The 20279-nt window shown below is 33.6% G+C and overlaps 1 protein-coding gene across 3 annotated transcripts in view; it reads right to left on the bottom strand.

Moving 5' to 3' along the window:
* Nucleotides 1-20279, bottom strand: part of UBR3 (ubiquitin protein ligase E3 component n-recognin 3) — a 177232-nt gene that overhangs the window by 62419 nt on the left and 94534 nt on the right. For all 3 annotated transcript variants that reach the window (XM_031678376.2, XM_031678377.2, XM_031678379.2), the window contains exons 23-25: nucleotides 19243-19703; nucleotides 13556-13644; nucleotides 955-1104 (exon numbers count right to left, since the gene is read on the bottom strand). In XM_031678376.2, coding sequence (XP_031534236.1) covers nucleotides 955-1104; nucleotides 13556-13644; nucleotides 19243-19703 — 700 coding nt within the window. The remainder of the gene's footprint in view (nucleotides 1-954; nucleotides 1105-13555; nucleotides 13645-19242; nucleotides 19704-20279) is intronic.

Here is a 20279-nt window from a genome sequence, read left to right as displayed (position 1 = left end):
TATCACTATCTCAAAATACTTCATTATGGGAGAGGATAAAAAGCATTCAGACAAATCCTTCAAATTCAAAAAAAATTTTTTGTTTTAACGGTAGATTGGCAAACATATTAATCAGCAGACTTGTTCAGGAGTGACTGCTTCTAAAGAGAAAAACACTATACAGTATCACTTGTATGTGGAATCTAAAAAAAAAAAAAAAAAAAAAAAAGACCCAAATGGATTTATATACAAACAGAGAGACTCATAGACATAGAAAACAAACGTATGGTTACTGGTGGGGAGTAAGGGGGTTGGGAGGGCTAAATTAGGAATTTGGGATTTGCAGACACTAACTACTACATATAAAATAGATAAACAAAAAGGTCTTACTATACAGCACAGGGAACTATATTCAATACCTTGTAATAATCTATAATGAAAAGCATATATGTATATATATAACTGAATCACTATCACTATGTTGTACACCAGAAATTAACACATTGTAAATGGACTGACTATACATCAATAAAAAAAAAATTTTTTTAAAGTAAATGTTTCCAACCTCAAGAAATAAGGGCAAAGCTACCTGAATATGCCTTATGTAATTAAAATATAACTGACAATATTTCTGGGCTTAAAATGCTTCCAGATTTTAGAACAATTAAATTGCCAAGAAAGCTGAACTCAATTATTGGCCACCTAGCATTGGTAATACATCATTACACTTTAAAGAAAAAGACTGTAACATATAGCGAGATCTCTCTGTTAGGGTTTCTTCCAACACTCACGTCCAGGAAAGTCAGATAAAACCAGCTTAAGAGTCTTCGCTATACAGATCTAAACAGATCCTTGCTATATAGATCTACAGTTATATCTAAACAAAAATATAGCTTTCATTTAACAGAGATATTTATTAGTGTTATAAATACTCATTTCTAAAATGTTCCCATTAAAAAGTTACTTTGATTTTACCTGAGGATGCTTGTAACAGTACAACCAATCCTGTAGGTCTGTCTTCAGATGAGGGGCCGCTCTGTCCACAAATAACACAATCATATACTGCCTCAGAAACCTGTGGTTCTGCTGTGGTGATCTCCATGGGAATATCACTCTCAGGAGAATCTGAGGGGAAAAAGTTACAGCTCTTAATTTCTGAAAAGAAGAACCTCTCTTCAATGAAATTACAAAAAAAAAAATCAAGTTCAAATAATTTTGAACTTCAATATCAATAAATGTATACAGTAATAAAACCATGGGAAAATTATCTTGCTAAAATAGTTTCAGAAAAATATTAAAAATGCAAAGAACTGATATAATGAAAGACTTTAAATATATGGTTAAATACACTTTTGCTGCTGTATCATTCATACATAAAACAAAAAAAATGCAAAAATATTTGTATCAAAAAAGCTTTAAAATATTATAATTTAAGGAAATAAAGGGGAGATTGTTTTAATTTTCTTTAAGATATCTCAGAGGGGAAATTTATAATAACATGGCAGCTCTTGGAAAGAAATGGCAATATTTACTAGGAGATAAAGAGAAACAAACTATTTCTCTTTTACTTTTAATTGTAGTGATTATATCTTGGTGATAATAATTATCAATGTATATTTATGTAAGGAAAATGCTTACATATGACCATATATTAATAAAACAGGACTATTCTAGAAAATAACAGTAATCCTCTGGTGATATGTCACTAACAGCAAGAAATAAGACATTGAGTCAATAATCATTTTCAGATAAAAAATTTTTAAATTCATGAAGATCAGTGATGTCCACAGTGGCAAAGAAATGAGTTGAAGGGACTGGGAAGATCAGGGAAGCAGAAGTGATTTATAGTTTAAAAGATGCAGGCATATCTAAATAAATATGTAAAAACACGTGACAGAAACAGAAAAAGAAAAAGAAAGATGTTAAGTTTAGATATGTTTTAATAAGAATTCATGCAGAAAAACATATATTTGATATTTATTAAGAGTGAGAAGAAAAGGGGTAGAAATCTAAAATAGAACTTTGGATAATGCCCAGAATTAATGGAAATAAAAAAAGAAGTCAACAAAAAAATCAGAGAAAAAACAATCAACAATATATGAACAGAATCAGAACCAGAAAACTCATTGTCTATGAAAATATGATTAACAGGTCAAAATGAAAAGATATCAAAACAAAGTACCAGAGGCCATTAAGATTTGACATGTGATTACTTTGTTTTTATAGGGAGAAAATTTTAGTACAGAAAAGAGGGGATATCTGTGCTCTCAAGCTCTAAAAGGGAATATATCTGATTGCTCTCAAGTTCAAATATAGAAATACCTGATTGAAAGTGACATGAAATAACTCAGTCTCATGTTAAGTGCCAAAGAAATAGAATTTCATTAACTCTACCTCACACACAAAGATAGCTTTCCCTTTTTTATGTCTTGGTACAATCAACCTGAAAACTTCAAGAAAATCCTAATACCAAAACGCATTATCAGAAAGGCTGCTAAGTCATCTTTTCTAGAGTTTTTAAAAGTAAGGCTTGACAATCTCCTACATGCATAATAACTTTTATTTTAACTCTAACTTTAATAACTGCAGACATTAATGTCCTTTTTTTCTTGGAGAAACTAAAAAGATCATAATCTATTTCGTAAAATAAGAGGAAAACTGTTTTACAGAATTCATAAATCCTATAACGACTTAAAATATATTATTGGTAATTTATAATTGATTCTATCATTCCAGTGCCCAATTTCAAAAGACCAATTTTAAAAGACCTACAACCAAATAAAATGCTTGTATTTAAATGTAATTATTGCTTCTCACCCAAAGATAAAAACATGAAAAAATGTTAATAAACAGCATCCTATTCTGAAAGAACTCAGGCTCAAAAGAGTACATATTAGATGTAACTGATTACATAAAGAATAAAATGAGGCAAAACTAATGTATAGGATTAGGAGAAAGGATACTGGTTACTCCTAGAAGAGGGAGTTACAGAGAACATGAAGAGGGGTTGTCAGATGCTGGTAACATTCTGTTTCTCAATATGGATGCTGGTTACACAGTGATACTCAGTTTTTTAAAACTCAAATAGCTCTACACTCATGATACATGCACGGTTCTATGTGAAATAGCTCTATACTTATAATACATGCATATTTCTAGGTGTAGGTTATATTTCAATAAAAAGGTTTTCTTTAGCCGCATTAAATAAACAGTATAACTGAGTATATTCTGTAATAAGTATTATAATAAAGGTGCTTAATTCCACCAACTTCATGCACACATTAACATCTGTATATATTTTCCACATCAAGCAAAATCTAAAAGGATGTGGCCTGCAAACTGATGCAATGAAGCGATCACAATGATTTTCTCTAGGTAAACTAAATGGAGATAGATGCAAAAACTGAGAGAATAATAGTCAAAAAAGATGATAAATGCAAGTGCTACCAGAGACCATTCTAATAATGAAAACATTCTTACTACCAATAACTCTTCAATTCTTAAATTCTACTCTGACTTCCAATACAATTAAAATTTTAACTGTATTTCAGTGTAAAACTGACACTTCCTCTTTTAAAACAAAAGTGCCTATCTTAAATTACTATAATTAATATTATTATAATAAAGGCAAAAGATTAATAGAGCTATTAATAATTAATAGTTAATTCATCTGTTTGGTTTTGCTTTTACATGAACACAGAAGAATCTATCTGCATTAAGTAGGTGATTCTTCTGAATGTTACTGCAACTTGCCAAAGTTCTATTTACAATCACTCTGTTAGAATGACTGCAAAATGGTTTACTGTGTTCTGCTAAGAAGCCTGTGACAACTGCCACAGCTGTAAAACTCCCACTGTGCAAAATCATTAATTCTGATAAAGATGTACAGTACTGTCCTGAATTGTTCATCATTTTTATTACTAACATTCTTCCTTTCCTCTTTTCTTTTTTTAATTTGGTACAGAGAGACGCCTCATTTCATTTTTTAAAAATAATCTCATTTCAAAATAATTTCAGATTTGCAGAAAAGTTTTAAAGCTATTACAAAGAGTTCTCATATACCCCTCACCCAATTTTCCCTTACATCTTATATTAGCATGATATGACTGTCACAATGAACTAATATTGATATATTATTGATCAATTTTTACTGATATAACATTGATATATTAAATCCAAGTTTTCTTCAGACTTCCTTCATGTCTAATGTCCTTTTTCTTTTCCTGGATGCCATATTACATTCAGTTGTCATGTCTCCTTAGACTACTCTTGGCTCTGACAGTTTCTCAGACTTCCCTTGCTTTGAATAACCTTGACAGTTTCGAGGAGTACTGGTCAGGTGTTTTGTATAACATTCCTCAATTGTAATTTGTCTGATGTTTTTCTCATCATTAGTCTGAGGTTACGGTTTTGAGAGAGGAAGACCATTGAGGTAAAGTACCATTCTCATCAACATCCTATCAAGGGCACATAATATCAGCATATTTATCACTGTTGATATTGACCTTGATCACCTGGTTAAGGTAGTATTTGCCAACTTTCTCTGCTGTAAAGTTACTTTCTCCCCCTTTCCACACTGTACTTTTGAAAAGGACGTCACTGGCAGCCCACTTAAAAAGTAGGGAGTTATGTTCCACCTCGTTGAGGGTAAATATCTACATAAGTTATTTGGAATTCTTCAGTGTGGAAATTTGTCTGTTCTCTCTTATTTATTTATTCAATCCTTTATTCACGTAAGTATGAACTCACAGATATTTATTTTATACTTAGGGTTATAATCTAATACTACTTTATTTATTTTCTTTTTCAAATTGGTCCAACTTGGCCATTGGAAGTACTTTCACTTGCTTCCTGAGTCCCTCTGACGTACTGCCCTGCCTCTCACCCACCAATGTGTTGGTTTTTAGTACTTCCTAATTTTCTAGCACTATGAGATGCTCTAGACTCATCTTGCATGGTCCCTGGCCCAGTCCTAGAAGTAACCATTTCTCCTAGGAGATCTGGTTCCTTTTTATTTTTTTATATATTTTTGCAGAACTATATTAGAAAACAAGATCTGGGGCAGTGGGTGTACTTATTTCTCCTGGAATGTCATTACTTCTAGGCCTTCTCAGCTGACATAGCAAGGGAAAATATCTGTATAGTAACTCACGTACATACACATACCCACAAATATTTATACATATGTAATTTCATCTTTAGCTATATTAATCTAAACATGAGTTCATACTGATGTCTCCAACTCTAATCCATTACCACATGGACATTCCAGCCTTTTTCCCTTGCTTATCTATGACTTCCCACTCCAACATTGAGAAATTTGACTGTCATCATCTGCCATCCATTTACTAGCATACCTCAGAAATAATGCTGGTTCAGTTCCAGACTGTGACGATAAAGTGAATATGGCAATAAAGTGAGTCACAAGAATTCTGGTTCCCCAGTGCATATAAAAGTATGTTTACACCATAGTGTAGACTAATAAAGTGTGCAATAAACAGCATTATGTCTAAAAAACAATGTACACACCTTAATTTAAAAATACTTTATTGCTAAAAAATGCTAACCATCATGTGAGCCTTCAGCAAGTCATAATCTTTTTGCTGGTGGAGGGTCTTTGGTCTTCTATCAGACCACTCGGATTTTCTCCATATTAATAATATGGTCATTTTCACTTTCTTGTCATTCATGTGTTTACTGGAGTAACACTTCTAATTTCCTTCAAGAACTTTTCCTTTGCATTCACAACTTAGCTAACTGTTCGGCACAAGAGGCCTAGCTTTTAGCCTATCTCAGCTTTTGACATGACTTCCTCACTAAGCTTAACCATTTCTAGCTTTTGATTAAAAAGTGAGAGACATGCAACTCAGCCTTTCACTTGAAGACTTAGAGCTCACTGTAGGGTTATCAATTAACTTAATTTCAATATTGTTATGTCTCAGGGACTAGGGAGGCCAAAGGAGAGGGAGAGAGATGGGGAAATGGCTGATCAGTAGAGCAGTCAGAACACACAAAACATTAATTGATTCAGATCACCATCTTACATGGGTGCAATTCATGGCACCCCAAAACAATTACAATATTAACATCAAAGGTCACTGACCACAATATCACCAAAACAAATATAATAATAATGAAAAAGTATAAAATACTGGGAGAATTACCAAAATGTGACACAGAGACACAGAGTAAGCAAATGCTCTTGGAAAAATGTTATCAATGGACTTGCTCAATACAGGGTTACCACAAACTTTCAATTTATAAAAAACACAATCTCTACAAAGTACAGTAAAGCAAAGCACAATAAAAGGAGGTATGCCTTACGTAACTGCTCAATTTCAGTAGATAACATACAGTGGTTTCAAAAGAGTTAGTTAACCCACTTGCTGTGGGAAAAACTTTATCAACTACAGTACAGTATTTAGGTGCAGTTCCTTTTGCCTTCAGTCTCAAGAGACTCCACTAATTTCCAAAGTTACTTCACACCTTTTCTCCCATCCCCTTCAGTGAGGTTGTTTAATACATTTGTAATACAGTTAGATTCTTTTCACACATTCCATATTCTGCTCTGAGACCTCCAACTTCCTAAATGACATTTTAATTTGCATACATTAAGATTCATTGTTATTAAGTTCTGTGGGTTTTGACAAATGCAAGATGTTATGTATCTAACTTTACAGCATCATATAGAATAATTTTAATTTTAACCTAAAAAATCCCCGTGCTTCACCTATTTAGCCTATTACCACTTCCCAAACCTAGCAACCACTCATTTGTTTATTGTCTCTCTAGTCTTGCCTTTTCCAAAATGTCATGTAATTGGAAACATACCAGTATGTAGCCTTTTCAGACAGGCTACTTTCAGTAAGCAATATGCATTTAAGAGTCATCTACATCTTTGCACAGCTTGATAGCTTATTCGTTTTTATTCTTGAATAGTATTCCATTGTATGGATGTACCATAGTTTGTTTATTCCTTCATCTACTGAAGGATATCTTGGCTACTTCCAGTTCCGAGCAATTATGAATAAAGCTGCTATAAACACTCATGTGCAAATTTCTATGCAGACATAAGTTTTTATACCAGTTGGGTAAAAGACTATGATAGCTGGATCATATGTTACGACTAAGTTTAGCTTTATAAGGAAAACCCCTAATTTCTAAACCAAAAAAATTCTAGAGAAAGAACTTTTTGTACCTTTAACTGGCAATACATGGAAAAAATCTGAGTTAATGTCAGATTTCTATAACTGTAACTGGATAGTTTAAATTACTAATTAACAGGTATTGAAACTATATAAACACTTATCTCTATCTAGAGGCTATCAACAAATAGTTATCTATAGTGATAAACCAATCTCAGAAACTTAAGCTGACTGTTGACCACAGCACTGTTAGTTACAACAAAATAAAAAGCAAACTGAAAATAGAGTAATTATCCAATAATAGACACATGGCTAGGTTAATTTCTTCAGTATGGACTATTATGAGCTTTCTCTCCCTCCACTCAAATAAATAAATGGAAAGAAAAGAAATGTTGAACTAGAGCAGTGGTTCTCAATGTTGGCTGCACAGTACAATCAGCTGGGAACTTTAAAAAGGTTCCTATGCCTAAGCTCCACTCCCTGTGACTCTTCTTTAACTAGTCTATAGTGGAGCTCAGGCACAGATACTATTTTAAGGAGGGTATGATTCTAATGTGCAAAGTTGAGAACTACTGAAATCAGAACTACTAGCGAGTACTCAGAGTATATTACTGAGGTAGACAACAAGGAAGGGTCATCCCATTTGGTAAAAAAAAACCATGATCAAAAAGAAGAAAGAAAAGCTTCTACATCTAGCTTAGTAAAAATAAATAATGGGGGGAAATGATGAGATAAAGATAGACGCAAATGCAGACGTGAGACTTTTCAGATAAGAAACTTGATAACTATGAAAAAGCACTATCAACAGACAAGTAAGAGTACAAATCACAGAGCAGAAATCTATTGCATTCAGAGAGAAAAGCATTTGTCCTTAAATTTTTACCTAATAACGTAAAATATTTGATTAGGGGATTTGTAAAGTACTATATGTTATAAATTTAAAATATTCTATATGTTACATTACTAGACTAGAAATCTTAGGAAAACATCCCTCATACACAAAGATAAGGCAAAATAAGAAAAAAGCAAATGTAGAATGCTTACATTCTTACAACATGGGAAATAAGGCAAGAAGACAAAAGGTAGCTGACAAAGCAAAGGAATGGACTGAGATTAAACTGTATCTGCACTACTGGTAAGTAGTACCTCAGATATTAATAATACTGTAATACATAAGGCCACGTGTAAAAGAACAGAGTAATCAGAGGCAGTGAGACATATGACTTTGCAATTTTCATCTTGGGCAATGTATGAAGATGAGGTCTCAAACAGGTTTTGGGCATCAAACAGATCTCTTTGAGAAGGGATTGAGTTACAAATAAAAGGAATCTACAAATCTGAATGGTCCAAAATCCCATTGCCATGGCCAAAACCAACATAAATAAACCAAATGCTCGTGAATCTGTATTACCTCACCTGTCACCACTGCAGCATGAAAGAACCGGGACTAGGAGAGAGCGGAGCTCATTATCCTGATGGCTTCTGTGAATTGCCTCTGTTTGCTAGCAATCATGTCTGCCTGATCCCTCAATTGTTGTTCCTGTGCCCTGGCTACTGCCAAAAATGGTCAAACCTTCCAAAAAGTAGTAAGATTTAAGACAGCAAGTCAACAACTTTGCAGACTAATAAGACTAATGACATTCAAATTTATGATATTTAACGTAACTGGTCCCTAGGCATGGCTTATCGATTTTTACACTTAGCCTTGGTGAGCAACATCTCCCACTCTCTTCAGCAACTATACCAAACCTCAGGTGGCATTCTTCTCATTCACCAGAACTCACCTTTTACACAGCACTGAAAACTGAAACAACTGAGTGATCTCCTGAACTTCCTGTTTTCCTTACCCCTGATGGAACTTACCTCTATCTCCATCCACTCTTTCCTTCTTCCCTCCAGTGTCCTCAGGGAATGAGTGGCCATTCTCCTATTCAGGTCAACATTACCTAACCTCCTCTGGATACTTTGCTTAGTCAATTCCTCAGAAAACTGTTTTTATTTTGTCTCACTTGGGAGTGGGATGCAACAGATAAAAACAATTTCTAAAAACATTATTAACTAAAGCTTTTTTTTTAGTTCCTAAGGTTGCAAACAAACCAAACTGTACATCAAACTGGTTACATCACCTCCCTGCCGCCAAAAAAAAAAAAAAAAGACTGCTTTCAAGTGACTTCAGAACACAGAGATTCTGACTATATACTCTTAGTGGAATTACTGAAGGACAAAATAATCTGTAAACAATCTAAAAATTTTCAGCTTAATTCAATGATTTCATTGTTTAACACAATATCAAGGTTGGTATTTAGAAGCTGTTTTCTTTACTTTGAAGGAAAAGGTAATTTTCTTACATATGATGTATTGTGCTTGAGTAAGAGAATATTCTCATTACTAGGACATGTACGCTGAAGTACTCAGGAGTAAAGTGTCATGATGTCTACAACTTAACTTCATTTAGTAGAGACAGACAGAAAGACAGTGAGTGAAAGAACAAATAAAGAAAATATTAAGTAGGTGAAGGTTATATTGGTACATGGAAATTTATAATACTATTCCTTTAGCTTTTCTGTATGTTTGAAACTTTTCATAAAAATAAACATGTGTGAAATTAAAACATTTTGGTAAAAAAAGAAAAAGGCATTTATACACATATATATTCAGAAAAAGACCTGTAAGGATACAGCCTAGGTAAGAAAATCTGGTAGTAAGAATATAATATTTTCTTGTTTTTTATTATAAGTTTTCTAAGTTTTTACGGTAAAAATATAATGCTTTTGTAATAACAGAAATTTTAACTTGACACATTATAATAACATTATTATTTAGTATCTAATTCAAGACTGCAGACTTAACACATGCTTCTTGTCTCTCATTCCGTCTTAAAAAAACCACTGAAATAAAAGTAGAGAAATACATAAAGAGATATCCCCCATGAGAATATAGAAGGATGGAGTTGTGGAAGCAAATTTTACCAACCAACAAATAAGAGATGTTAATAAAACTTCCGAAAGATTGGAAGAGATGGAGGCATGCTGACAATGAAAGCCATAAGCTTTCATTTCTGCAACCACTTATGTACGATAAGAAAGTTACAGAAAAGAAAGAATTGATCTGTCCATTAGAATGCCAACTTTGGGCTTGGAATCAGCCAGTGAGGCAGAGAAGAGGCATCATTAAGTATGAAGTGACTCAGAAAACAAAATAAATTGAAAGTCTATATACAGAACTTCACTACTCAGCATCCCAACTCCCTCCCCAACTTTGACTAACAGAGCACTCAGATAACTTGGTATTTACCTCATGGAGGAAAAAAAGACTACCTTTCACCAAAGAAACTGAGTAAGTGCTTGGAAAGCATTGGGTTTCTAACTGAATGTTAACATTTGGGGGCCCAAATAGAGCAGTCTAGCCACCCAAACCTAAGTCTGACAGTTGACATGCCTCACCCATACACAGGCTAAAGAGAATTACCAGGATTAAACTTATTTACACTTCAGAAGAGTAAACCCAAATTAACTACCCAGGACATCTTTTCAGGAGAATCAAGAATTATCAGGCAAATGAGGAAACTAACAACATGAAAAACCAACTTAAATTTTCTAAGTAGGATCAACGATAACTGAGAGAGAAAGAAAGAGAGACTTCTAGTACATTCAGAAATATTTGAGAAAAAATTCTACAGACACAGTAAGACCAAGATATTGAAGAGAAGAAATCTCTAAGCATGTAAAGCAAAAAGAAGACATGCTACAAAAAAGACATAAGAGATTAAAAGATCAATCCAGGAGATCCAATATCCAACTAGTCAGAGTCCCACCAAAAGCGAATAAAGGAAATATAAGGAGAAAAGTACTGTTAAGTTTTCTATTGCTGTTTAACTAATTACCCTAAAATTCGGTGGCTTAAAACATTTACATCTCACACAGTTTTCAAGAATCAGCTTAGCTAGATGGTTCTAGCTCAGGATCTCTCACAAGACTACTATCAACCTAATAGCCAGGCAGTACTCTTCTGAAAACTTAACTGGGGCTAGGAGTTTCACATAGAAGCTCACTCACATGACTGTTGGTCAGAGGTCTGTCCCTAACCACATAGGCTCCTCCATAGGGCTATTCATAACACGGCAGCTGATCTACCCAGAATGAGTAATCCAAAAGAAAAAAAAGAGTCAAGGCAGCAGCCACAGTATCTTTCATAACCTAATCTCAGAAATGACATACTATCACTTCTGCCATATTCCAGTGGTCATGCACACCAATTTTAGCACAATGTCAGAGAAGACTACACAGGGCTTGAATACTAGGAGGTGTAGATCATTGAGGATCATCTTGGAGGATGGCTATACTAGTTATCAAGGAAAACATAGGAAAAATTTTTCTCAGAGCTTCAGATATATGAATCTTTGGACTGAAAAGGCCCATTAAGTACTAAGGAGAATGAAAAAGATCCACCTAGATACAAATCATAAAACTTCAGCTCTCTAAGAATCAAATGATTACAAAAGTGTCACAGGAAAGGGGAAAAAATGCTTACCTACAAAGGAATAAGAATCCAACTACCACCACACTTCTTATCAAATGAATGGTAAAAGACAAGGGAGTATTGCTTTAACAGTTGTGACAGAAAATATGTATCAATGAGGAATTCTACATTCATACAAATGAGCAATCAAGCACAAGAGCAGACTAGAGTTGCATCTGGAAATACAAAGAATCAAAAAGTTTAGCTTAACTGCACAGGCACTATTGGGGATATACTTGAGGCTGCATGCCAACAAAACAAGACCCCAAAAAAGAAGTGAGATTAAGACAGAGGAAACCACAGATCAACCCCCAAAAGGAAAATTCCAAGGTAAAGGCTGTACAGCATGCCTACAGAGCAAACGGACAGACAGGAATAGAATTCCATGCAAAGGACAGTATGACTGAGTGGGTAGAATAATAGAGACATCATAAAGGCATATTAGTTAAGGAAAAAAGGCAGTTGGAAACTTCAGGAAAAACAAAAGATAATATAACAAAGTAATGGCCCAAACAGAAATGAGTAAAAGGTGGTATGGTTTTAGCACTTGAGAGACTGTATGAAAAGAGGCTACATACTAAATACAGTCTCCTTTAAAGTGGTATAGGAGTCAGGCCACTGGACTCAAAAATGGTAAATGAATACCAGGATATTATTTAGCCCTGTACTGAACAATATTCAAAAAGTCATTGTAACTGCTTTTCAATTTTTAGAATCAACCTTTGGATGGAAGACTTGACTGCAACTGCAAAACAAAATGTTAGCAACCTTGACAATTTAAAAGAAAACAAACACCTAATTAAAGGCAGGCAGTAGAGATGAGGAAAAGGGAAATGAAAGGAAAGACAGAGGAGCTTATTAGTTCTTTTCATATGAAGGGGTATGAACAAACTGGCTACAGATAGAACAATTAATAAGTATTATAATTAGTGTGTAAAAACCAAAAAAACATAATTGTCAATTTTTAGAAAGAAGGAAAAAAAGACAACATGGAGAAAGGGAAAGTAGTATCAGTGAACTAAATCTTCCTCTTCCATATGAGAAAGTCAATTGATACTAAGTTAATTTAATAAACAAAATTTGATATACTTACATCAAAGTTACATCACAAACATAAATCCCACTATTGATGCTGTAGAACACACCATGCTAAACCTGGACTGATCCCCTACTCCATCTCTCTTTTGAACACAGGTTATGTGTGCTTGGGTGCACAAAAGTGCATGAGAAGGTTTATGCATGTCTGAATGCACATATTTGTATAAATTTTAACTAAAGGCATGACTTAAGTGTATTTTCTTTCAGTATTTTTGTAAGTTAAAAAAAAACACTGAAATCTAAGTAGTCAGGGAAGGGTATATCCTGGTTAATTGAAGACTGACATTAAGTGAGATTTAATCTATTTCTCCAATGTTCGTAAACGATTACTCACAGCGATCTACCATCATACAGGAAAACGGCACATCCTCTCATTGTACAAATGCTAATGCTAACCCTAAAGGAACTGCAAAGTATATCTGATTTTAAGAAATAGTGAAGGAGTGGCAGAAGCAAGAGACATTAAAAGTATTTAAAACTGTTTCAAGGATCTTAGAATAATTTCACAGGAAAAAAAATAAGAATAAGTAAATACATATTGGTGAACCTCACAAATCAAAAGCAGTTTAACAGAAGATGGCAGTAGGAGAACGCTGCATGGCTACCATCAGGAAGGACTTTCTAACAACTGCAGCTACTCAACGACAGAACTGACTGCCTATGACAAAAGTCTGATCTCCCATCACTCTACTGTTTATAAATAAAGACCACAAATCATCTGTCTGTAATGTTTAAAACTGGTGGGTGATTGGACTAGATAATCCCTAAGGTAATAACCAAGTATGAGAGTTCTAAACTAATAAACTTTGACTTACCAACATCCATTGCCGTTTCCATGAAGCTCTTCTGTCGTGAAGCAAACTCTGCAAGCAATTTCTGCTGCCTCTCTCTAGCCTTTTGTCTCCTAGATCAAACAGAAATAAAGTGATAAGTACCAGATGTGCTGAAGACTTACCTACTATCTTTCAGGGGTCTATAATATAGGAAAGGCTCCTGACACACAGGAACAACCAATTTTCTGTACTATGTATTAAATTTCATGTAAAATTTGACTCTCCTTAAAAGGATTCTGCTGCTTCAAAATGGTTTGAAAATCACTAGACTTAAACAGGTAAAAATAAAAGCCAAAATTTACTTTAAAATGTGAAATAATAATTTAAGTAGACACAAATTTGGATTCCAACAACACAATTTCCTAAGTACATGTCAGTTTATAGCAAGAGTAAGTGGAGTTTTAGTAATGAACTCACAATTTAACCCCAGGCACAAATAATAGCAAACTGATTGCCAGAAGAAAGTATTATGTTATGCTATAAACAGAATCTAAAAGATAAGAATAGACAGCTTTACTGTTATCTTAGGAATCGGGTTCTCCTAAAAGAGAAATAGCAAAAGCCAGGACGGTTCCCAGTTTCTACTAGAAAATATTCCAAATTTGGTTTATTTTGTTTGAAGTAAAAGAATATGAAAGAGTCTGAAATACAACATAAAGAATAAAGCTATATTACAAATCTAAGCATAAATATTCCTTTGGATTAGTTCACTTTATTCTATTAATTATCCCTTATCTACTTCCAAGAGTATTTTAATTTGAGGCTGGTTGCAAAAAACACATGACTATAACATAAGAATGAGAAAATAAAAGTAAACTAATAAAAAAAGGAAATAGGCTTCCCTAGGTTTAGAGATACCAATAATACTAATAAGCATGGAATTCTGCCCCCAGCAAGGTAAGGTTAATACAGCAATTTAAAACAAGAGAGGAGGGAGAGGAAGAAGAAAAAGGTTAAAAGGTGAGTTATATATTAGACCAGGAGAGACAAACTTTTTACTCAAACAAAACTCAAAAAGGGGTTTATCATAGCTCATGATACAAAGAATATCAGAAACAAAACAGATGGAATATACTATGGCAGTTTCTTTTAGTGACTATTATATCTATATACTGTAAATGAATTTTATTAAACTGAGATTCTATGAAGTCATTTCTACGGGAAACCTAAAGGAATTCTTCTATTAATCTGAAATGATTGAAGGATATAGAATACAGAATTTAGAAGAATGGAATGGTAATAGTAGTTTTTAGATTATTCACACATCTGCTCCCACCCAGTCAGTGGAAACAATCACAAATATCTACAAAGTCAAGTACTGTGGTCCAGCTCACCATAAGAAGCTACATGTTTTTACCAATAAAGTTCAAGAGATTTTTAACACTCCTTTTCTAACATTTGCTTTAAATACAGTTTAGAAACCACTTAAGAAAACTCATTTTATACTTTATAAATAAAACTACTTTTTTATTTTGTGTTTAAGCCAAAATATTATCCAGGTTGATCACTCACATTATTCATCAAACTTGACTCCTAATGACACTGGCCACTTCCAAAAATTAAAAACCACTCCTGCTCTCTTTCCTTCCTGAACATGGAAGGTGGCACAGAGGCCTAGAAAGGGTGTCAAGACCCAACATCCTGGCACGGGAGGGCATTCGTATGGGGCAAAGTTACAAGAAATTGTTCACATACAAGGGAACTAATCAAAAAGTAATACATGTTGGGGATTATAGTGGCCAGGTTTCTCACTGTGGGAGTAGAGAGTTATAATTATGAAAGAGAAAAAACAAGAATAACTCCTATGGTGTCAGAATAGAATTGGAATTATCAGGTGGAACTCACCGTCACAGTTTTAATACCTGTCTCTCCCTTTCCTCGACCCTCCCTTCTCCCTGTCTCTCTTTCTTTCTCTCTCTCTCTCTGCTCACTAAGAGGGTCTGTTAATAGCTATAGCTCATTAGAATGTGGTTTCTAAATATCAGTCTCTACTAAAAGTAACGAGAACTCCTTGGAGAAATAGCTAATACCAAACACAAAATGAACCTAAACTATCCTCTTGCTCCAGAAAATAAGAAAAAAGAATGATGGGGGTAAATCAAAAGAACACAGAGACCAGCTTGAAGACTCTCTCACAGGTCAAATCTAGAACAATTTGAGCATCAAAATGTCTAACGATTATCTGAGATTATAATCCATATAATCCATAGGAATCCCTAACTCCAAACTAATAAAAATAAATACATGAATAAAGTAAAAGTTGATGAAGAACAGGCTATTGCAGCATCACAACTATATCTATACAAATTACATATTAATTACAAAGGAGAGGAGAAGGAAGGAAAGTTACAGAGTAATGACTTGACAGTGAAGAAGTCTGGCAAATACCCCCTTAATTAAGTAATCAAAGTTAATCACTAGTAATGAAACAAATTGAAATCATGTGACATCTGATGGGATGGAATCCAAAGAGCAACGCTTCCTTGATATTCCCCTCAAAGAGGCATAACCTGAATCTAAACATAATGGGGCAGCAGACAAGTCCAAAACGAGGAACATCCTACAGTGTTTACTGACCTGTAACCTTCAAAAGTGCCAAGGCCAAGAAAATAAAGGGAATACTGAGGAAACTATTCCATATTGAAGGAGACCAAAGAGACAACCAAATGCAATGACTGATTCTGGACTGGATCTTTCTACTCTGAGAAACATTATTGGGACAACAGTCAAAGCTTGGGATCTAAGGATATTATCATACTAAATAAAATGTTAATTTCCTTATTTTGAAAGGTATATTGTGACTATGTAAGAAAATGCCCCTAGGTCTAGGAAATATGCACTGAAGTATTCCAGGGTAAAGCAACTTGCTCTGAAATGATCCAGGAAGTTATTTTTACTATCCTTGAAATATTTCTGTAGGTTTGAGATTTCTTCAAAATAAAAAGATTTCAAAATTAAATCCATCCTCAAAGGACAAAAATTTGCCACCAAGAAATGGAAATAAACAAAAATGTCTTGTAGATGCTCAAAGACCTATGAGACTTATGAGACCTCCAAAAATGCTTAAAGAATAATAGCACTGATAGAAGACACGTTTCATCTCCTACACTACTCCTTTTTAAACATAAGTTTTAGTGTGTTTATTTAATTAAAACAGTGAGTTATGCATTCTACAGATCACATTTAATTATGTACATGTATATTTAGAATATACACATGTTCATAAAATAATACTTCAAATAACAAATCTAAATATCAAATATAAGAAAGCCTCAAATATAACTGGCAATAGTATTAAAACTCATTTCTATTCTGAAATTACTGTCAACTCCAGATAATTATGGCTGCCACCCTGATTTTAGCCTTGTGAAACTCTGACCAGAGAATCCAGTCATGATATGTGACTTCAACATACAGAAACAATGAGTAAATAAATGGGTGTTGTTTTAAATTGCTTTAAAAAATGCATTTCCATAGTAACTTTCCATGATTCCCAGAAAAGGAATGTCATTGTTATTTTTCCATCACGAATTTTTTTCTTAATTTATTATTCCCTTCATTGGGTATAAATGTGAACAAAGAGCATTAACAAAAAGAAACAAGTTCTGGCAGATTCATACAACTCAGGAATTTTCCACTATGACCTCAGAGGTGGAGACAATGAGGTTGCATATTGTTACAGCCCTCTAAGGTTTCCTATTTGTATCTTGTTTTCTATGGAGTTAACCTATTGTGAAAGTGATGCCAAGTTTATCTATAGGTGAGGTACTTGGGAATGGATCATCATTAAGTGTTTATGAATTGTTCTGCCTTTATTATGAAATTTAATCCAAAACCCAAAATAAATTGAGAGAAGACAATGTGAGAAGCATAGTGAGATTCTAACAGATTCATTTTAATTCTGAGCTGTCTGCTAGGGAATTAGTTTCAAGTCCTTGTTAATATCATTGCCACTCAAAGGAAAAAAAGCCCATTACAAAGAAAGCCTTTAAAAATTTTTAGGATATTATTTATTACAATAGTACAGTGCCTTCGTAAAAACAGCATCCATCTGAACTATGTCCTCCAGTATCACATCTGTTATGAGTAATAATTACAAAATACCTTTAACCAAATAAAATAAACTTTGATTCACTGCATGTTTATCTTCCTTTAAAAAGACATTATTCTATAAGCAAAATGAAAGATGACCAATTAATAAGTTAACAAAAATTAAAATTTTACCTCATTTTTAATCTCTAATTTTACAGTAGATCTATTAAATTCTAAGCAGTTACTAATTCAAAATTAATGAAATTTCATCTAAGTTACATGTTAGTTATAACAATTCCTATTTATAAAGTACTATGAGAAATAAGAACTGTCCCAAATTCCAAATGTACTAAAGTTTTTGTATATATTCTTATTATAAATGATTTGTAACAAACTTATGTCAAAAATGAAGTACAGCTATCTATATATGACTAAATTTGCTCCTTACAGTTACCAAAGGATGACCTCCTAACTATCCAATCAAAGGGACTGCCAATCTTACCTGAACTTTAACAGCATTTAACAATCTTAGTTAAGTTTCTTCCTTTCTAAACCTCCTCCTCTTACGTCTCTCTAATGCCACTCTGCAGTTTTCCTCCTATTCCACTCCTGCCATCCCTTTCTGAATCACCTTTGTAGGTACTCCTTCCCATTAATGTTTTTTTCCTTGAGTTTTGTATTAAGTGTTCTCATCTTCTTACAGTATACATTCTTTCATATACAAGGCTTTAACTATTACCTACATGTCCAAATCTATAGCTCTAACTCCCAAGTCTCCCCTAAGTCTCTAATCCTCTATCTGATTGGACATCTTCACCTGGATGCCTTCCTTAAACTCAGTAACGTACAAAACTGAGCGTATCAATTTTACTGCTAAGCCTGAGCCTCTTCCTATCCTCCCTTATCTTGCTAAACAGTAACACTGCCAGGGAAAAAAATTTATAAATATTATGATTTAACAAAAATTAAAGACAACTTAAAGTTCTAAAAGCTAAAACCATAACTATGTTTTAAAACATTACTTGTTTAATAATTTGTGATCATACACCAGAAAGATTGGAAAGGACCAAAAAAATCAAATTTTTAAGAAATATTTTTAAAATTTAAAATTTTCTATTTTTATTTAAAGTTGAATTCATAATAGTTTTTGAAAATCACAGAATTGTTAGATCCCCACAGTAATAATAGAGATAGCAATTTTTCCAAAAGGGCCTACAAGAATAAGGTAGTAAATTTAATGTTGGGATCGAAAACTCTTATCTTCCCACCCTGAACTAACTCAAGCATGCTAACACACAAGCACTATCTTTCATTTCATTTATCTTACAAATTAATGAGCTATGATTATAGCTGCTAAAAATCCAGGTGATTAGCCTCAGATGGCCAAAGGGGGGGATATATAAAATCTTCAACTATACCATACATTAGTTTAAAGCATTAAAAATAAAAATTACTGAGGGGTTTGAGGGTATTGCTCAGTGGAGGAGCATGTGTTTGGCATGCATGAGGTCCTGGGTTCAGTCCTCATTGCCATCATTAAGGGGAAAAGAAGGAAGGAAGGAGAGAAGGAAGGAAGGAAGGGGGAAAAAAGAAATAAAAATCACAAACAACTTTAAAAAAGTAAAAATAAAAATTACCTTTCTTCTTTGTCCAGTGTTTTCTTCTCTGCTGCAGTGACTTTCTTAGGTGGTACAGGAGGAGTCACTTTCCTACATATCTCTTCAATGATGCGTTTGTTCATTTTGCTTTGCAGTGCAGCTTTTAGTAAGATTCTTTCTACTGCAGTTATACCATCTCCATGACTATATTTAGGAATTTCTGGTTGGATTAAAATTTCTATGTCATCAAGCCAAGGAGGATAGTAGGAGTTTTGTTTTCCTGAGAGTTTGTGGTGAAGTTTAATTAACAAAGACAATATGCTTTCTTTAATTTCCAAAATGGCTGTAGTTAACTGTGGAGCTGAACCAGGAGCAGACCATTTGTTTGAAGTTTTAGGACGAACCACCTGATTTGCTTCACTGCTACTGCGATTGATGATCTCTTGAAACTTCTTTCTACGCTCTGCTACTAAGCTGAAAACTTGAGCTGTACCAGAATTCTACCATTCAAAAGAGAAAGAAAGAAAAATCAAGAGAAGTTACTCAGTGCCAAGTTTAAAAACACATTAGTTTTTAACATTCAAAAAGGAATGTTCAAAGTTTCATCCAAAGACATATTCAATAGATTTGCTCTTTAAGTACATTTATCTCTTCACTTCTCTCAAATAAACTTAGTCCCACTCAATCTGGAAACAACAGTGATGAGAAAGAAGATTATCCACAGTAACACCTTTTTTGTAACTTCCTGGGCCTATCTACCAGAAAAATAGACAAAGCTTGAGTAATACCTATAGCTATATTAAAGAAGAATCATAAACTAAGTTCTTCATCAGTTTAAAGGAATAAAAGCTATTCTATCCAACATTCAGAAAGAATATTACACTCTTTATTAATTTCTGGGAGACCACTGTATCTTCCGCTTTAGTAAATTATGAATTAATTTTGCCAAGTTGATGAATTTGACTGCTAATTAATTTCATTTTTTAAGGTTTGAAAATTACTTCTAACACAAATGCTTAAAGTTAATAAAATGAAATATAAAGATGAAAAATAAAACTGATCTGTTTCATATTTAA

Source organism: Vicugna pacos, chromosome 5 (assembly GCF_048564905.1).
Source record: "Vicugna pacos chromosome 5, VicPac4, whole genome shotgun sequence".
Classification (NCBI taxonomy): domain Eukaryota; kingdom Metazoa; phylum Chordata; class Mammalia; order Artiodactyla; family Camelidae; genus Vicugna; species Vicugna pacos.
Note: the sequence above shows the minus strand (reverse complement) of the source record. Positions and strands in the feature narration are given on the sequence as shown.